The 19808-nt window shown below is 34.9% G+C and overlaps 4 protein-coding genes and 1 long non-coding RNA gene across 6 annotated transcripts in view; 3 read left to right on the forward strand and 2 right to left on the reverse strand.

Annotated features, from left to right (window-relative positions):
- Positions 1-15609, forward strand: part of LOC108838592 (pentatricopeptide repeat-containing protein At1g77170, mitochondrial) — a 41372-nt gene extending 25763 nt beyond the window's left edge. The window contains exons 1-3 of one of the 2 annotated variants that reach the window (XM_056995963.1): positions 14085-14132; positions 14548-15321; positions 15402-15609. In XM_056995963.1, the coding sequence (XP_056851943.1) occupies positions 14100-14132; positions 14548-15321; positions 15402-15431 (837 nt within the window). In that variant the 5' untranslated portion in view covers positions 14085-14099 and the 3' untranslated portion in view covers positions 15432-15609. Of the gene's footprint in view, positions 1-14084; positions 14133-14547; positions 15322-15401 lie in introns of those variants that run through there. The other variant, XM_056995962.1, reaches the window with a different exon arrangement.
- LOC130501067 (uncharacterized) lies at positions 1094-2503 on the forward strand. The gene is made up of 2 exons (XR_008939478.1): positions 1094-1775; positions 1869-2503. It is a non-coding gene; the product is annotated as an uncharacterized LOC130501067 (long non-coding RNA).
- LOC130501066 (probable polygalacturonase) lies at positions 5221-6270 on the forward strand. The gene is made up of 3 exons (XM_056995966.1): positions 5221-5338; positions 5405-5578; positions 5657-6270. Exons 1-3 carry the CDS (start codon positions 5257-5259, stop codon positions 5668-5670), a joined length of 270 nt encoding a protein of 89 aa, XP_056851946.1. The 5' UTR covers positions 5221-5256; the 3' UTR covers positions 5671-6270.
- Positions 15610-16089: 480 nt separating the features above from the next.
- On the reverse strand, positions 16090-17526 carry LOC130501070 (pentatricopeptide repeat-containing protein At3g60980, mitochondrial-like). Its single transcript, XM_056995968.1, has one exon. It carries the CDS (start codon positions 17484-17486, stop codon positions 16239-16241), a length of 1248 nt encoding a protein of 415 aa, XP_056851948.1. The 5' UTR covers positions 17487-17526; the 3' UTR covers positions 16090-16238.
- A 489-nt stretch (positions 17527-18015) lies between these two features.
- Positions 18016-19291, reverse strand: LOC130501072 (pentatricopeptide repeat-containing protein At3g60960, mitochondrial-like). The gene has a single exon (XM_056995970.1). The coding sequence runs from the start codon at positions 19289-19291 to the stop codon at positions 18071-18073; it is 1221 nt and encodes a 406-aa protein (XP_056851950.1). The 3' UTR covers positions 18016-18070.
- Between the last annotated feature and the right edge of the window lie 517 nt (positions 19292-19808).

Below are 19808 nucleotides of genomic sequence, written 5' to 3' on the forward strand. Positions count from 1 at the left end.
GTATGATAGCAAGCAATCAATCAATTTAAAATATTGTTGCTCTTTCGTTGTTAGACTTTGGAATTTTTACTATTTTATTTTAATAAAGTTTATAGATTTTAATGGTGAGTAGATTCTTGCGAACGTAAATGGAAGAAATATAATCATACAATAAGAATGAAGGAGTTGTCACTAAAATTTAAAAATTTCTAAAAATAAAAATATACAAAAGCCAACGCCAACTTCTTCCGTAAAACTAATATAATCTATATTTTGGTTTTTTTACAAATTGAACAGTTATTTTTTGTCTCGTTAATTATGTTATTACAAATTCTGAAAAACATTGCATAGATGATATTAGAGCCGACAATAATACATGTCTTGTGAGAATTTACACTTGACTCCATCATCCTGAATCGTCCTATGAAATCAATTCCTGACAGTAGTTCTTGCACCATACTGAAAATTCTCTTGTAAGCTTTTTTCTCTAATCTTCTGCATAATTTGCCTTCTCCGGAAATTGAAATCCTCCTGTAGAAATTATGTTGCCTGAGATTCGAACCCCAGACATGGATACAGAAGCCTTTAAACCTTGATCAATAGACCACGGTATTTCCACGAACCGTTATTTCAAAAACTAGTTTTTAAAAAAAAAATTCTAAGAAATCTATTTTCCATAATTCTAATTGGATAATAAAATAGTTTTTCAAAAACAAAAAACCAAAAACCATTTCAAAAACTACAAACAACCATCCTCTTTGTAATGGACTTAGCTACCCAGTCTCAACCCAACCCGAGAACCCTTGTTAACGTGGTTAGTTCTTCCAGAATTGATAGTTTTACTAAAAAAAACTATTCTTCAAGTCACACAAATCAAATCACGAAGATCCTAGTCCTGAAATTTGACTTAGGGGGGTGTATTGAAACTATGATTTTAAAAGGTTTTAGAGTTGTTTTAAAATCCCCTGTTATTCAACTAAGGATTTTAAAAAATATTTTCAAATCACCTGTTATTAAACATGAAATTTGTCTAAAATCATTAGAAACACTCACAAATCTCCTGTTATTCAATTAACCATTTACAAAACTTATATCAAATCCAATGTTATTGAAAGGTAAACATTATTTTGATAAAAAAGCTATGAATGGGATTTGGGGATACTTTGAGTTCATTTTTAGTTAAAAATGTCGCTGTGAAACTCCTACTTCTACATGTGTTATTTGGAGAGACTTCTAAATAAAAATAACACGACATCTATCCAAAGACGAACAAGAAAATATTTACAAAAGACAACTGATGGCAGGCTTATTGTCTCTCTGCAACTTCATTGGCAGATACAAAACTTTAATTTCAATCCAAACCCAGATAACCTCTGATCACTTCATCCATGGAGATCATCTCAAACCCCATAAAGCTTCTCCATTTTATCAATTATTGCTACTCTGTTCATCTTCTTCTTCCTCTGCTTTTCTCCCGCCATGGCTACTGATGAAGATGACATAAGATGCCTACGAGGAATCCAGACCTGATTCCTCTCTCACCGACCCTCAGAGAGTTCTCAAATTATGAAATTTCGGCGGCGCGTCTTGTTGGAACAATCAAGAGAACATAGTCATCAATCTCGTGCTTTAAGACATGGGTTTATCTGGTCGGATCCCAGAGTCTTTTCAATATTATGGTAGCTTACAAAAGCTTGATCGATCTAGCAATCAATAGTCTGGTAACATTCCTCCAAAGCTATGTACTTGGTAACCGTTCTTGATGTCCCTTGATCTGTTTAATAATGAATTGGATGGTGAGATTCCTCCTAGTTTAGCTGAGTGTAGGTTCATGAACTCTTTGGTACGATCTGAGAATCAATTTTTTTTTCTTTTTTTTGATATTGCAGCTGGTGTGTTTGGAGTTTGATGGTATATACGAGAAAGAGAGTAGTTAAAAACGAAGGAGTTAATATCTTAGCGCAGAGACTTAGCCATATGGTAGCGCAAGTCTCTTTGTTTAAGAAGCCTTTGGTTAAGGTTAAGCTTGGGGACTTGATGGCTGCAACTAATGGTTTCAGCTCTGAGAACATTATCTTTACAACTAAAACAGGAACAACGTATAAGCTGATTTTTCTTGATGGCTCAGCACTTGCAGTGAAGCACTTGAGTGAGTGTAAGCTTGGGGAGAAGGAGTTTCGGTATGAGATGAATCAGTTGTGGGAGCTGTGTAACCGTAACTTGTTCAGAAGTTCTTCTTCTCAGTAGTAGCACCTCCACCAGACCTCATGAACACTAGACATATCCTCCCTCTTCCTCTTAGCAACCTTAAGAGCCCTCTTTCTTTACCAACTTTGAGAAGCCTCAATGGTTTTCTCTCGTAAGGAGCAAATTCAGTTAGTTCCATTATCAATGATCTGATGAACCACATTGTCTTCCTCGTTTTCCCTTTGCGAGAGTTACGATACGGAGCAAACTCGTGTCTTGTAAACGATGTGTCATTTGTTCAAAAAATAATGAAACAACATAGATTAATAATATCAAATGATCTAGAGTACTCTGAAATGTTTTTTTTTTGCTAATAAGTACTCTGAAATTTAAGAGAAAATCTCACCCAAAATCTTTTTTCTCTTTTTAAATCATCCATATAAATGAGATTTAGTCCAAATCTCTTCAAACTCCAATATTTTTCCAAATCCACTTAAACTTTTAAAATCCATGATTCAATACACCCCCCTTAGAGTTCACTTTTGATTAATAATAGAAAAAATTGCCAATACATAACAATTTGTCCATTTGTCATTATTTTTTTAAATTTTTTTAGACTCAGATGCCTCTTGTCAACCTTAAAAATTCATATCAATTATTATAACAGTCAGAAAAAATAAAAAATTATATAAAATGTACATAAACAAAAAACAGATCATATGAAAAATAATTTGGTTGACTAAATATCAGTAGAATACAATTTCATTTTTGATCTACGGAAAATAGAAAACAAAATCTACTGTCTACAAACATGTAGATAGTAGTTTCGATTAACTATATATATTTGTTGCTCGTAGACTCTGAAATTTAACTAGTGGTAATTATTCTACCACCGCAGAATGAACCGGCTACAACTTTCTTTAAGATCTGAACTAAAGTATAATTCATGAACGAATGATTTCTATATATCCACTTACACAGAACCACAAAATCTGCCCATGTACCAATAATCTATGAAAATAATATTTTATTATCTACTAAAATACTATATCATACTACAGATGGATTACACAGTTTACCATCATATTTACAATCTACGGTGATGCGATCCAGATCAGCAGATATGTCTCAACGAGGAGCTTAACGTAAGAACAAGCTAAGCAACTGATCATAACTTGGCTTAATGGGCATTTTATGGGCCTTATCGGTTTGATCCATGAAGTTCTAGACCGAGAGAAGCTAATGGACCTGATGCAGAACGTGGAGGCCTTATGCCCAATAAAAAAAAATCAGTGTTTGGATTTATCCAAGAAGGATCCAACAAGAAAATACAAGTTATGGTCGAATAATATTTCAATCTGACGGCAATTCAGATACCGTCGACCATGCAAAAGGACACTACCAGCCGAAGAGTTACTTAAGACAAAATTGTTTAACTCTTGGTCAAGTCAAGAAGATTTATTTCTGGTCAAAATTTTGGGGCAAATGATTGCAATTTGATAACAAAAATTTTGTGGCAAATCATTCATACACATAAGATCTAGATCACATCACCAAGGACTATGTCTACAGTTACTCAACAAGAGATAAGTTCACATCCAAGTCCTCACCTTAGTTTCTTGAAGTGGTAGATCTGGATCTAGGAAATGGAAAAAAGATGGTCACCTCTCCGGATCTGATCCATAAAGATTCACAAGAGGGAAGATGGGTTTACGTTCAGATCTGGTCATACCCAATGACTTAGAAGATTAGGGATCTAGATTACCTTAAGGTTCAGATCTGAGAAGGTTACAAGAAAAGGAATCAAGGAGGCGACGACTGGGGGCTCGGGATCGACGGCTCGGGCTGCACGCGGGGCGGTTGGTGAGCGGCGAACGGGCGGCGGCGGTCGGCGGCGGCGGGAGGCGGCGGCGGTCGGCGGCGGCGAGGTTCTGATCGGGCAGGACTTCGCTTGCTGTCTCTCTTGTGATGAATCCCTAGGAATGATGTCCCTTTATAAGAAATGAGAGAGCTTTGGGGTAGGATTTTACTCACTTGGGCCTGCAGCTCTTGGGTTTCATTTTGGGCTGGGCCCGGGATGTTACACAAATCTTCTTAACTATATCAAATTTTCATTCAAGTTTTTAGTAGCTTCTTTCCACCTTCCAGATGACTCCAAAAATCGATGTCGTTCCCATAAAATTTACTTTTGTCTTGTAAAGACTCTCTCAAGTTCATTGTGCTTTGATTTGATATTTTGACTGAAAGGTATTTTTGTTTTACAACTATGATTGCACTACGAACTACAAAGTGATAGATTTTTATTTTGTTTCAAAAGAATTGTTTGAGAAAGGAACCAAAAAAAGTTCTGAAAATGGACTGCTTGTGGGAACTTAGGTTGCACATGGGGCTCAAGGTATGTACAAGTATCGGTGGCACTTGTCCCGTAGTTGTAAGCTTCAAGTTAAATTGGGCCTTAAAACAAATTTTGAGAGTATCCGGTGCAACGTGATAATTTACTATAAAGCCGCGGCTCTGTGTGCGCTATATTTCACCATAAAGCTCCGGTCAGTGAATCAATGATGGTAGGTTTGCTAATCACTTGAAGGGATAATTATGTATAGTAATTATGAGTGTCGTATTACTCTTGCCTGTCTTACTAATCCTCTCTAATTTAGTGCATCCATTCTGAATATAAGTGTATAATTTAGAAAATTTATCATTCTAGCTCTCAAAAGATGTCCACTAACATAGTGTGATTCACATTAATAGATACAACACAAAAAAAATTCAATTCATAGTTTCAAAATGTCAAATAGTAATTATAAAAAAATGTCAAATAGTATTAAAAATATTGGAGCTAGGAAGTTGGAACTGTAAAATGCTCATCAATTATTTTCTTAGTAGTAATTGTTACTCTAGCACATGTGTAGAAGCACTTCTGATACCACGGCAAGTCTCTACCCTTTTTTTTTTTTTTTTTGAACAGGCCGGCAAGTCTCTACCCTTTTTTACTAAAAAACATAAATAACAATGTGAACACTTATACAACTTATATGTCTTTTCTCAGAGCTCGGAGAAATTGACCTGTGGTTGATCCATTACCATCATATGGACGAGGAAGAAGATTTGCCTGGTAAAAGAAATAGGAGTCTTCTATATGGTCAGATTCTCACAGATGTAGTCATCACAGGTACTAACTAATATAGCAACTTAATATATGGATGCTGTTTGTCTGATGATGATACTGTAACCATAGGCGAGAACGGGACAATTGATGGTCAAGGAAGTATATGGTGGGATTGGTTTAAAACTGGAGAGCTAAACTATACAAGACCTCATCTCGTTGAGCTCATGAACTCTACTGGTCTTATCATTCACCTTCTTGAGTTCACATTTTTGGAACATTCATCCTGTTTATTGCATGTCTCAGGTTACACTTAATCTAATGCTATTTGTTTTCAGCTAGTCTTGCGTTCTGATATGAATTTGTTTTTGATTGTCTGAACAGAGATGTTGTTGTAAAGAATCTCACAATCTTGGCTTCTCTTGACTCTCCAAGCACAGATGGAGTTGATCCAGGTGAGTTCCTGATGAAGCTTAGAATAACAACTTTTACTATTTTATTTTTTTTTGGCGGCAACGTCTCCCTTAACTTTTATTATTTTAATTAGGATTAGATTTACATAGTTTTTTGTAGGTTGTTATATACCACAATTACTATTGTGAACCCAACCGCAGCTCACGTGTGAAGAGTCTATCATCAACTGATTTTTTGGGTATTTCCATGTCCTAGAGTATAGAGGTTGAAGAACTTGTGGACGAGCGTTCTGTGGATGACCTTTTATCATGTATTGAGCCTACTTTGATGGTCTTTTAATAAGACATGTTTCTGGTTGCTGAGTGCCTAGTATGAGATTTCCACTACCTTGTGCTGTAATCTCTTGGGTACACACACCTTTTTCATCTTTGATTCATATACATATTCAGTGCTGTAATCTCTTGCGTACACACACCTTTTTCATCTTTGATTCATATACATATTCAAAGTGGTGTTTTTGAAAATTCCCCTTTTTCTTTAGTCATCACAAACCTCTCACGAGATGAGGAGAGAAAATAACTCAAAGCAGCTTCACTACACTCCACTGGAGTCATTACTGAGGAACGAAGATTCTCATCATGTCTACACTTAGGTGACCATAAACTATCTGTGTGCAATGTATTTTTCTGGAACACTACATTCATGCGTTAGGATTTTTCCATTTATTTGTATTCCGGTAAAGAATAAAAATATCTGCTTTCCTCTCCTGTGAGACGAGTGTTTCGTGACTATCACGCGCAACCAGAATCGCTTTTGGCGTACGCGAGTGAGAATCGGACGTTCTCTCTCGTAAAACAACATTTGACTCAAGAAAAATAAAATAATATTAACTCAAAAAATTCTAAAAAAGCTTTGTTTGTATTGTGTGTCTGACGGCGAATCGGTGCTTTGTTCTCTGCGCCGGTTTAAAAAGAGCCACCAGCTCATCAATCCCGTGTGGTCGGTCCGCTCATATCCGACGTAAGGTATGAATCGATTCTAGATAAGGCTCGATTGTATTAATAGTGCATTTTTATATAGTTTTTTTAGATCATGAATCAACTTATGATCCTCAGATTTATTTTCTGCCTCTATAACTTTTAGTAACTAAAAACTACTAGAAATTCTACTACAAAATTAGAACTTTTTATAACATCCAACGACCATTCATGAACCAAAGAGTCGTTACAGCTTTTCATGTCTTGTGAAAAAAATAGATTGATTCTCTTAGAGACTACTATTGAATTTAAGGTTCAGAACTTATTGTGTGTTGGTTGATTCATATAGAGATAAGCCAAAATAATAAATATATTATGTGAGCTAGAAACAGTAGCTGTTGTACACCTTGATTCCTTGACCGTTAGTCATATTGTGAAAATAAATAAAAAAACCGAGGGGAATATATATATGTATATACTCATACTACATTGCCTATATTGATCCGTTTTGGTTGATTGATACGAAGAAGAGTCGTAGGGGTCTAAAACTAAAGTGAATTACATGTTTTTGACAAATAAACTCAAGCGAATTTTACACATGGCACAAAAAAAAGAATTACACGTAGCACTTCCTTTACTGTAACTACCCGAACACAATACAAATTCAAACTAAATTACATTCTTTCAATTTTAGGTAAATCATATTTTACAAGACATTGTATGTATTTTTAGAATTTCATACAATTCTGATAAATCACCTAACCACACACATTTTTTATAAATCACTTTGTATTCTTGTTACGAACCGATGTGTTATATTACAAAATAACATGATTTTCCATTGGTGTGCTCTCAATTATTTTTAAATTTTACAAACAGTTTCGTATTTTTTTGGTTAAGTAAGATCTTCATATATAAACTGAGACTTAGCAACCAAATCTCTATAATGATTCATGGGCAGACTCTAAATAAAACATGTGTCATGGTATTTTGCCATATAACTAATAACATTTTAGTCGTAGCCTCAAAGAAAGAAATCTTGACTCAGGAACACAAATGAACGGACACGATTAGAGGAAGCATTGAAGAAAAAAAAGTTTTTCATTCGAAGAAGGCAGAGAAAGAAGAAAGAGCTAGATCACAAGATAGGTTACAAAATCTTAAAACAATAAAGTGACGTAGTCCTTACATTTTGTAATAAAATATTTACAACGTTAAAGCCCTTACATTTTGAAAACAGGGCATAAGTTTGTATATTTGTATCACGGTTCAACTCTCTTTAACTTAAGTTTTAACTAGGCATAGAAAATATATGACTCTCAAACATTAGAGGCATGCCACATTATATGCGTTCACGTGTGCAGAAGGCTAATCTTATCCTTTTGTATTCAACTTGGAAATATACTGTTTGATAGTGTGGACTGCTGATTTCATACTATTTCACATATTTTAATTACTTTATAATAAATGTATCCAAAAAGTATATGCAAGATTGAATGATTTCATTTTCATATGAAATAAAAATAATAATATTCAGAATTCTCGATTATGAAAATTTGGTAAGACATACTTTGTTGGAGTATGGATAATATATTTTGTTAATCTTTTTATATCATTGTTTTACTTAAAATATTCTAAAACGTACATTATTTTTCTTTGTATAATATATTATGTTAATCTTTTGTTTTTCTCTGTATGCTCTCAGTAACTCTTCATCTACCATTGATGCATCGAATCTGACACCCACTGTGGAAGGAAGAAGATTTATCAAAAATTTTAAGCTCTGTTTCGTTTCACAACCATTCACTCTGGATTTCTAGTCATTGCAGATTTTTTTTTTTGTGAATTTCGAGTCGGGTAACACCCGACCGTAGTAGCCCAACTGACATTCCTAGTCATTGAAGGCTTCGAGTAAGTTATAAATGAATAGAGGAAACTTTTGTATCTTACATTATTAGAATAGACATATTTGTTACCAACACTTATTCTTTATAGACATGTGGTTTCTCAGAACATATTACTCTGTTACTGGCCAATCAAATCAGTTATATTCGGAAACCCCAAAATTAACCTTGTTATACTACTGGCCAGTACTATTTTCGGATTTTGTATGCAAAAGAGAACATTTGTTTTGACAACGCAGAAAGTTAGATGTATTTAAGATTATTAAAATACAATGTCTTTTCTTATTACTAAAATAATAGAATAAACTACAATCACACATATCTCGTAGCATTCCCGTCGTGGAATCATCTTCACCACATGATGATTAGAATAGACCTTGTCCAGGTCAGCTTATGCGCTACTTCTTTCGTATGCCAGCTCATTTTCAACGATTTGACCCATTTTCTTCTTCTTCCTACCTTGTCCAAGTCAGCTTATGCGCTAAATTGTTGAAAGATTTATAATATATTACTAGAATTAGAATGATATTTGCGCATAGTAAATTTATATAAAAATTATTTAAGAAATATTGTATGAAAAAAATAAAATTTATATTCTTGATCGAATTAATATTTTTGGGCCTTAAATAATTTTTTAAAATTTTTTTTTTTAAAAATATTTTAGGTCAAAAAATCACTTATCACATGAAAATCCAATGTTTAGACCGAATAATCCCAAACCTACTATTTGGTTACAATGAAATTATATCAGTTTAGTTTTATATCATGATTTAGCAATATAAAAATTAATTATGGTTATAAGAAATTTACGTTCACATGACAATCCTATATATTTTCAATATTGTTCTTTCTTTATGTCGTTTTTTCATTTTGGTTATTGTTCAATATAAATATTTATTTTGAAATTTATTTTTATTTTGTTCCTTTATTTTGGCCTGAGATTTATAAATGTTTAAAATTTAAAATTATTAAAGAATTACATATTTAGGTTAAGATATGTGTCTTGTGCAGAATAAATATTTTATATTTATTACTTATTTTATGTTTTCTGCATATTATGAAATAATAAAATAGTAATTATATATTAAGTAACTGAGAAATCAGTTATTATTATGTATATAATAAATAACTGATCGCTCTTGTTTGTTCGCAATCATTTTAGGGTAAATATATTAAAATAATCAATTTTATCTACGTATATAATGTATAATTAAATTTAAATAATATTAACATAGATATATAGTATACTTTTAATATGGATATTTATTAAACGGGGTTTCTACTCATATGATTTTATGATTGTTTGCATATTTGTGTAACAAAATTTTACACCAACAAATTATTTTTTAATGTTAGATGTATATTGGTTTCAATAATTTATAATCATTTTTAAAAAATGAAGATTTCAAAATTAAAATATTAAATTTTCAATATATATTCAATGCAAATATCAAAATATAAGTAGGTATTTTCATATAATGTATAGTCTTATTTAAACAATATATATATAACATATGCACCTATTAAAATAAAATTATTTGTTTATATGGTTTATATATTAACATATGCACCTATTAAAATAAAGATACTGAATATAAAAATACAAATTATTATTGGTTGGTAAACCTACGGTTCACCCAAAAATTTCTCATTATGCATATATGATATTGACTGAGAAAAGCATATATATTGACTGTGGCCTACTCATAAACTTCCAGTAAATTCCGTTTTAGGAAAGCTTTAAGACTGATTCCTCACTAATTCATTATAAATAGAATTTCGGCCCAAAGTATACAAACAGTCCAGTGGTAAAACATCGGTGTGCAAGTAATGCAAGTATAAAACAGTGGCTGCTCTGTACTTTTGGCGAGCCATCTATCTTATTAAAACAGAAACATTCTATTGGACCTAACATTTATTTTGTAAGTTTTTAAATTAAATACACTTTATACTTTATAGTTAAACATACATTAAATTATTTTATGTTCCTTTCTTTATACTACTATCCATGTTTCCAAACAATATACTTATTTCTTTATACTACTATCAATGTTTCCAAACAATATATTTATTTCTTTATACTACTATCAATGTTTCCAAACAATATATTTTTATACTACTATCAATGTTTCCAAATAATACAATAATTAATCTTAGTTATTTTATATCTATCATTTTCTCTTTAAAATTTTGTAGAAACTTCATAATTTTAAAGTTCACTATCATAAATTGCAAAATAGTGAACTTTAAAATTTCGATTATAAGATTACAAATTATGAAGCTATTACAATTTAAATCCAATTAGATTACATATCGGTCATCCACCAGTTCAATCGGTTAGTCTCGGATTTTAGTGATTTTTTAATATGAATATTTTAAAAACATAAAATGAATTGTCAGATCTCCGGATTAACCGGTATAATCACAATCGGGTTGAATTTAAAAATACTGATTTAAATGCAAAAATATTTTAAATACACACTCTTTAAAATTTACCAAAATATTTGTTAAATTATTAGTGAAATTTTTCATCGTAAAATATTCCGCGCTTCAAAAGCGCGGGTCAAAATCTAGTTACTTGTAAAACTAAAGTTGCAAAGAGTAAGTAACGTAGTATTATACCACATACAAAAAAAATATTAAAAATGAATTGTTTTGTTGCGGGCCCCCACGTGGTCTTCTCCAAATATGAGCTAATTGTGAATCATATGAGTTAACCACGTTACATTAACCGAAACATAGACAAATGAATTTAATAAAGGGTATAAAGGGTTGAAGGTTTTTGGACAGTTTTAATCTTTTGAAGTGGGAGACATAATCCCATTGGTTAACAGAGTCGACAACAATGGACGTCACTCTTGTGCTTTGTCAGATGCATATTTGTAAAACAAGTCCTCTTATAATGATCTAATTATTTGTAAAAACCTATACTATTACTTAATACTATATTGACCTATTTTACTTTAATGTTGGTTGAAAGACCACCTATGATACGTGTTAACTGTATGGTGGCATATATATCCATGATATTTTTTTTTTCGCAACAACGAAGATATTAACTTATAAGTGTACGGATAAAAAGTTTTGTAGGCATGGGTATTCGGATCGTCGGGTCGGGTTCGGATCAGATCTTTTCGAGTTTGAGTTTTTTGGATCTAGGAGTTTAGGATTTGATAGGATAATTTCAAATTCTCAATTTCGGATCGGTTCGAATCGTACTGGTCCGGGTCGGTCGGGTCTTAGATAGTTCCATTCAGGTAATTAGAATTTATCGGTTCGATTCCGGGTCGGGTTCGGTTCGATTTGACCTAAAAATACCTAAAAATACAAAAAAAAATATCTGAAAACATTAATATTTCCGAAAATATTTGAAATTTTTATTTAAAATTTATGTTTTTATTATATTAAAATGTGTATATATATTAAACTATGTGAGATACAACAATAATTAGTTGCCTCCTAGTGGCTGACCCCCTTACTCTATAGATAAAACACCCATCTTCCACTCCTTTCGATTCATTTTATTTAATTTACATTATTAATTCGGATATCCATCAGGTTTCAGATTCGGGTCGGGTCGAAGACCCGCGGGTCCTCTACAACAACAAGATCCGATAAGGTAATTTGATCGGATCGGTTCTGTCCGGACCGAATATTTTTGGGTCGGTTTCGGGTCGGGTCTTTGGGTCCGGATAAAATGTCGAGGCCTAAGTTTATGTATTAATTCATTGGTGTTATTAATTAATATACAGATTATGGGAATGAGAGGAGTAGTCTAATTTTGTTTTGTTTTCACAATTTGATTGATTAGTGTACGTAATATGAAAGAGGGAAGAAGGAAACAAAGAGGTGATCCAAAACATATGAAATAATTTTTTTTGTCTTATTATTGAAATAGGTTGCACCAAAACGGTAAAAAAAAACCACCCCAACAAAAAGGAAAAAGCAGTGACAGCTACACTTTCCATCCCATATCAATTAATATTTTCAGTTGCTTTTGTTCCCCAAGCGAGCTCAGTCTCTATATAGCTCTCTATCTCTCTCTTCCCTCTCCACTTTGATTCTGTCATTAGAAGACAAGGTCTCTCTCTCTCTCTCTCTCTCTCTCTATCTCTCTCTAAGTGGTTCTTTTGAATCTAGCTATCCAAATCTCTATTTCCTTGATTTTGAATCATATGGTTCTTGATGAATCCGAAGAATCACCTCTAACTTTACTTTTTCAGTTTTTGTCATTTAGGGTTTTTAGGGTTTTTCTCCATGCAAAAAAAGATACAAACTTTTCCATATCTCGAACGCTGATCTTTCTGTTTGCACCCATTTTTTTGGTTCTTTGGATCTAGTTTATCAGAATCTCTCTTTCTTTGATTTTGAATAAGTAGAAAAAGTTTCTGCTTTAGGGTTTACTCCATCGAAACGAGTCGGATCTTCTTTTTCTTTTTGTGTTGATTGAAAAGCTATTTCTTTTTTCATCCAAACGAGTCGGATCTTTTTGATGATGAAAAAGAAAAACTTTTTATGGCACATCAAACCAGTCGGATCTGCTTCTTTTTGTTTTGTTTGGCTTCTTTGAATCTAGCTTATCCAAAAAGTTTATGACACTTTAGGGTTTACTCCATCCAAAAGAGTCGGATTTCTTCTTCTTTTTTTGATGTTGATTAATTGAAAAGCTATGGGTTTTTTTTTTCATCCAAACGAGTCGGATCTTTTTGATGATGAAAAAGAAAAACTTTTTATGGCACATCAAACCAGTCGGATCTGCTTCTTTTTTTTTATGTTGAAAGTCAAAAAGTTTCTTTTTTTATCATGAAACAAGTCGTCAGATCTTTTGTATATTTTTTTTCTTGTTTATCATGAAACGATCTCTCTCTCTCTCTCTCTCTCTCTCTCTCTCTCTCTCTCTCTCTCTCTCTCTCTCTCTCTCTCTCTCTCTCTCTCAAGTCATCAGACTCTGTGTGATTTGATGTTACTGAGAAAATATATATAACTTTTTAAAAAAAATCATTTCAGGTTCCAAATCAAGATGTTGTCTTTCATCAACAAGGCTATTACGTACGGGGGAGCGATGAGGCGCTACAACACTTGCAACGTGTTTAAGGTAAAAACCGGTTTGATTATGAAAAAATAAACTGATCGAGTTGCAGAAAGTTCCGTTTTTTATATATACAGTATATTGTTTTTGGGCCTGACTTGTTTTGATTGGGTGGTTTACAGGAAATGGGGGGAACGATGAGGCGCTACAACACCTCCTCGTCTGATTTAAGAAACTTTCGCGAGTCTTTAATGATGTCGGCTGGAATGCGAAATGTGTTTAAGGTAATAACGGGGTTTGATTATGAAAAGAAAAAACTGATTTGAGTTAGAGAGATTCTCGTTTTGTATATACTGTACATGGGTTTCAAGTTGCGAAACGTTTGGGCCTATATTGTTTTTGGGCCTGACTTGTTTTGATTGGGTGGTTTACAGGAAATGGGGGGAACGATGAGGCGCTACAACACCTCCTCGTCTGATTTAAAAAAAATTCGCGAGTCTTTAATGAGGTCGGATGGAATCCGCAATGTGTTTAAGGTAATAACGGGTTTGATTATGAAAAGAAAAAAACTGATTGAGTTACAGAGATTCTCGTTTTGTATTTAGGGTTAAAAGTTTTGTTTTGTTTTGTTTTTGTGGGATTAGTCGTAGCAACTAGTGTACAAAATAAGAGGGTTTTGCTCAGTATTATCCTTCTTCCTGAAAGCTGTATCTTGTGGGAATGATTAGATTAGTAAGTATAAGCAGCGAGCTATAAAGTTTTGGTTGTGTGTGGGAATTTTGATTAAGATTAGTAATGATACGTGTATGGGGGGGGGTTTGATTATGAAAAGAAAAAACTGATTTGAGTTGAGAGAGATTCTCGTTTTGTATACATGGGTTTCAAGTTGTGAAACCTTTGGGCCTATATTGTTTTTGGGCCTGACTTGTGTGACTTTTTTATTGTATTCAGAAAATTGAGAAGATAACAGAGAGGTTTGAGAAAGGTGATTTTGAGGAGGGTTCGGAGCCTCTGTCTCAGGTGGTGTGTCTCAGGGACCAGTTGCGAGCCGTCGTGGTGAAGACTTGTGCCGATGTCGAGACCCTGGAGGATAGATTGAAGAAACTTCATGAGTTGGAGCTTCTTGAGTTCGAGGAGAAGACCAAGAATCACTACCACGCTCTATTGTCTGGAGCTGGATACTACTCTACAGCTTCAAAAGCTCCAGAAGAAGTAGAGTCTTTACTCAGAGAGATGGTTGTGTATGGAGTTGCTCCTACCAACATCACTTTCTGGGTGTTGCTGAAGGCTCTTGCTGATTCTGGGAAGCTAGATCTGGCTCTCAACTACTTGGAGCGAATGGAGGAGGAGTTTAGTGTGAAGCCAGAGTCCACTCACCATGGGGTAGTGATCGATGGTTTTGCCAGAACCAAAGACCCCCAAAACCTGGCCTTTGCTGTTGAGAGGGTGAAGCAACTTGTCCCTTTCCAGGGTCAGGAAATGTCATTCAATGCCATACTGAGCAGGTGCTATCCACCCAGATATCCTACCGAAGAAGATCTGGAGTGGTTGGTTAGTGTCATCCCCATTGCCCAGGACCTGATTAATTTTCTGCATGGAGCCAGTTATGTGTACACGGTGCTGGAATCTACCCATTGGAGACTCAAGGTTCGAGGGATCATTTGGCCCAAATCGGTTCTGACTAGGCCTGATGATGTTCTTGTTGGTGGGAAGATCCAGAAGAAGGTAAATGAAGTGTTGATTGTGATTTGAGTTTATGTTTTTGGATTTCTAAACTTTGATCTGTTTTCATTTCATCTTTGCAGGGGGGGAGGGCAGTGAGGGAAGGAGGATGAGGATGTGATAGGATATCAAGAAGCAATGACAACACGTGGCTTCTTTATTTCTTGCTATTTACTTATTCAAATAAGAGACCTAGTCTTTTGGAGATTAGTTCCCACTTTGTGTTGCGTTCCCGTTTTGTAAGACCATCATTATTGATGGAACTTTTATCTGAGTCCTTAGATTTTCTTATTAGTATTGCTAAGTTGGGGACAATTGGTAGGACTTTAAGCAAAATGGTGATTATTGGTGGTGGGACATTTTGCAGTCTCTTAGTTTAAAAAATAAACATAGAACTTGTTTTGAAACATACATCGAAAACCACTACTTAAACATGACGACAATTCCAGCAACAAGTCTGTTCCAAAGACATGACTAACGTGCAGGACACGACATGAACATCAGACAGTCAGTGGCAAGAACATGACAAACAAAAACAAAACTTCTTACAGAGTATTCCTATGTCCTTTTGTTGGCTTGTATTTTTATGAACCAACACACTTTAAAAAAAAAAAAACATTGAACCTTAGTCATTTGTAAAGAATCACAAATCTATTTCAACATGACATGAGAAGCTGCAACGACGATTTGGTACATGTATGAATGACTGTGGATGTTATAAAGAGATTATAGTTTTGCAGTAGAATTTCTAGTTTTTAGTTGCTAAAAGTGAAGAAAATAAATGGAGGATCATACGTACGTTGATTCACGATCCAAAACAACTAAAGAAAGAATACAAAAAAATATCCAAGACATATATATCTTGAGAACAAGATAAAGGACAATAAAAAAAAAGAGCAAGCAGGTGATGAAGAACATAGTCAAAACAGTTTGGAGACCTCTATTAGACTCGAATCAATCATCATGTTGGAGGTCTTTAAAGCATCATCGACTCGACCAGCATTGAGATATGAAGCGATCATTGTTTTGAAAATGGCAACGTCAGCGCCGCCGAAACCACGACCAAGTGAAACAGCAAACAGAGACTCTGCTTCCGACAACATGCCGTTTTCGCAACACCTTGTGATAATGTATGTGTTATCTAAGAATTTGTTATTGGTTCTCGCCTTGTTGTAGGTCTCGATTGCCTGGCTACACCGACCAATATCAAAACACTCGTCCACCATTTTCTTAACCGTGCCAGAGTCTAAGCGTAGGCAACTTATCCCACTTTGACTTTGATCAAACATGTCATGGTACAGTGCCCAAGCATGAGTTTTTTTACCGTACTTGAGCAAAATTTTTAAAAGGGCGCTGCCAGTGTCTGAACGAACAGGGAGCTTGTTTGCTACCACACAACGCTCGTAGCACTTCATAGCTTCCATCTCTTTACCTTGCTTGAACCAGTACTCCATGAATGTCGTCATGAGGAAAGCCACCTTTTGTTCATATTGTAAAGAGAGAGAATTAGGTTTATGCCAGGAAAGGGCAAAATCAGACCAATCAGACCAAGCCCGTTTGAACTCGTCCAAGACAAGATTGGCCTTGTCCAAATTCCCAATGTCCAAAAACCCTTGAATCAGATTGTTGAACGCCACGTGATCAGGCCGGTTGCTATACGGGAATTTCTCGGCCTTAAGAAATGCTTTGGCTTGGTCCAGTCGACCGCATTGAACTAACCCTTTGGTCAAGACCCTGAGAGTATCCTCGTTTGGGTAACCGCGGGATATGATGGATCGGTGGAAATCAAGAGCTTCGTCAACAAGACCTTGTTGAAAACGAGACTCGATGATGCAGTTGCAGCAGTTGTTGGTGGGTATAAGCTTATGCTTGTTGAAGAAGAAATCGTAGAGATCGTACGCGTCCTTGTGCCTTTTATGCAGACACATGCTTCGGATGATTAATTCACATGTACTCTCCGTCGCTTCCCCTTTTATTCTACTGAATGCAGCCAAACGAGCGTACTCCGCCGCCGTGTCTAGGTCGCCAACGGAGGCGATGAGGTACCACACTCTGAAACCTAGAGTGATTGGTCGGCAATCTGGATTTGACATTACGTCCTTGGCTCTTCTTGGCACCGCCGTCCTGTATGGCCGCCGACCAAGTATCACGCGGCGTATCATAGACATTACGTCCTCAGCAGGTTAGGGCTTTGGACGACGGCACTAATACATATATATATATATTAATAATAACAGGGACTCCACCAAAATCTTGCTCAGCAAGTTAAAAGAAAAAAGAGAAACTTTTTTTTAAATACATAATTAATGTCCGAATCTAATTCTAGATATTATTAGCAAACTTTAATATTGGGGCTGAGCAAATTGCTGCCTCTACTCAAGCTCAAATCCGTGGTTGAGTTCTGACCTAACATTGATTCTCTCGTTTTCTTTATTTCGCTGCAAGTTTCAGAGACTTCTCTTTGACGTTCGTTGCTTTAATATTATATCTCTATTCATTTGATCCTTCCTGGCTACATTCGTGACATGATTCTTATAGTTAAAAGTTGATGTTAGTTTCACTTGTAAACTCACTTTTGTTAAGAGTAATTATTTTGATTTGTCAATGAATGGTTGTTTACGTAGACAAAAAAAGAAGAGGAAAAAAGCATAGCAAAACTGAAAGATGAGTTGAGATGTGAGAAAAGTCAAGGATGACTAAATAAAATAAAATATAATTGTCTTAAAAAAAAAAAGGAATGCAAATTTTCTTTTTAGCTGGCTCGATGAATAGCAAGCTTTCTTAAATTTAAAATCTTCATCTTGTCCAACATCTTCATGGCATCATCGAGTCTCCCAACCTTAACATATCCATTGATCATTGCTCTGAATGTTGAGACATCAGGTCCCAACGCCATCAATTCGTCGTCTATGTTATTAAGGTCGTAACACATGACAGCAAAGAATGTCTCTGCCTCGGACATTTTTCCTTGTTCGCAGAGACAAGCAATGATGGTCCTATAACACGTCTTCCCGACACATTTGAAAGGGATAATAGTCTTTTCACTAAAAGACTTCAACATTATGCCGACAGTCTCGGAATCGCAGATTCCTTTAATCAATTCGAACAGTTCCCAAGCCTCTGTTTTCTTACCGTGCTCCACAAGAAGTTTCAAAACCCTGTTTCCAACAATGGGGTTCAGTAGTTCAGCCATATCCAAAACCGCCCAAATCTCCCGAGCTTCCTCATCTTTGCCTTGCTTGAACCAATACTCAATAAAAGAAACCTGAAAGAGTGCAATTGCCTTGTGATAGTCTCTCCATGGGAGTTTACTGTTGTTAGGTGATCCTTTCAGTTCCTCGAAGATTTGGCTAGCCTCTACGAATCTCCCTATATCCAAAAACCCGCGAATGAGGATGTCGTAGACCATGAAATAACAACGCCCCATGGATCTCACTAAATCACAAGCTTCGTCGAGTCTTTTGGCATCAACCAAGGCTTTCGTGAGTATCACGTAAGTCTCCATCCCTGGAGACGAGCGTCCGTCCAGGACTAGGTGACGGTAAAGCTCAAGAGCCTTGTCGACACAACCTTGGTCGCAGTGTGCTTTCATGATGAGATTGCAAGAGAGCGTGTTTGGAACGGTTTGACATTCGTTGAAAAAGTAATTGAACATAGAGAGGGCTTCGTCGTACCGTTTGGCTTCGCACATGGCTCCGATTACGGAATTGCAGATGAAGACAGTGTCTCTGTTCGCACGTAATTCTTCAGAGACAGCCAGGCGCGAGATACTCGCGGCTTCGTCGAGATTAGACATCTCGATCATTGCCGATACTCTGTAGCGCAGAGAAATTGGGCGGTTATCAATGCAGTTATGGCTGTTTGGATCTATTTTTGGGAGTGACGATGGGTCTCTTCCGACTGGGTAAGGTACGTACAACTTAGAAACCTTTGATACGGTCGGATTTTTTACTACGCGGCCGAGGAGAGACATGGTCCAAGAGAGCTGGTGCCGAGGAGTTAGGGTTTTGATTATTAATTTATTTGATCCGGGAAACATCTACTGTGTCACATGTATTACTCCACAAAAATCTTGCTCAGCAAGTTTTTTTTTTTTTTTCTAAAAAGAAATTAAAACTTAGGTGATGATTTTGCACTAGATTTTAGTTTTTGGAAAAACATGAATGATGATTTTAGATTTTTGTTTCTAGTTTTGATTTTTTTGCTTTTAGTTATAGAATAGATATTTTGTTATTAATAAGTTTAATTTTCATTTTATTAATAGTAAAATATTTATTGGTAAATAATAAAATATAAAATATTATTACCAAAATACACATGCTTATTTTAAAATAAAAAAAACAGCAAATACGAAATAATATAATTCTATGTTTAAACATATACTACAAAAATAGTTTTATGCTTAAACATACATTTATATATATATATATATATATATATATATATATACTTTAAATTAGAAATGTGTACATATGATATTTGCAGAAATA

Source organism: Raphanus sativus, unplaced genomic scaffold, assembly GCF_000801105.2.
Source record: "Raphanus sativus cultivar WK10039 unplaced genomic scaffold, ASM80110v3 Scaffold0091, whole genome shotgun sequence".
Classification (NCBI taxonomy): Eukaryota; Viridiplantae; Streptophyta; class Magnoliopsida; order Brassicales; family Brassicaceae; genus Raphanus; species Raphanus sativus.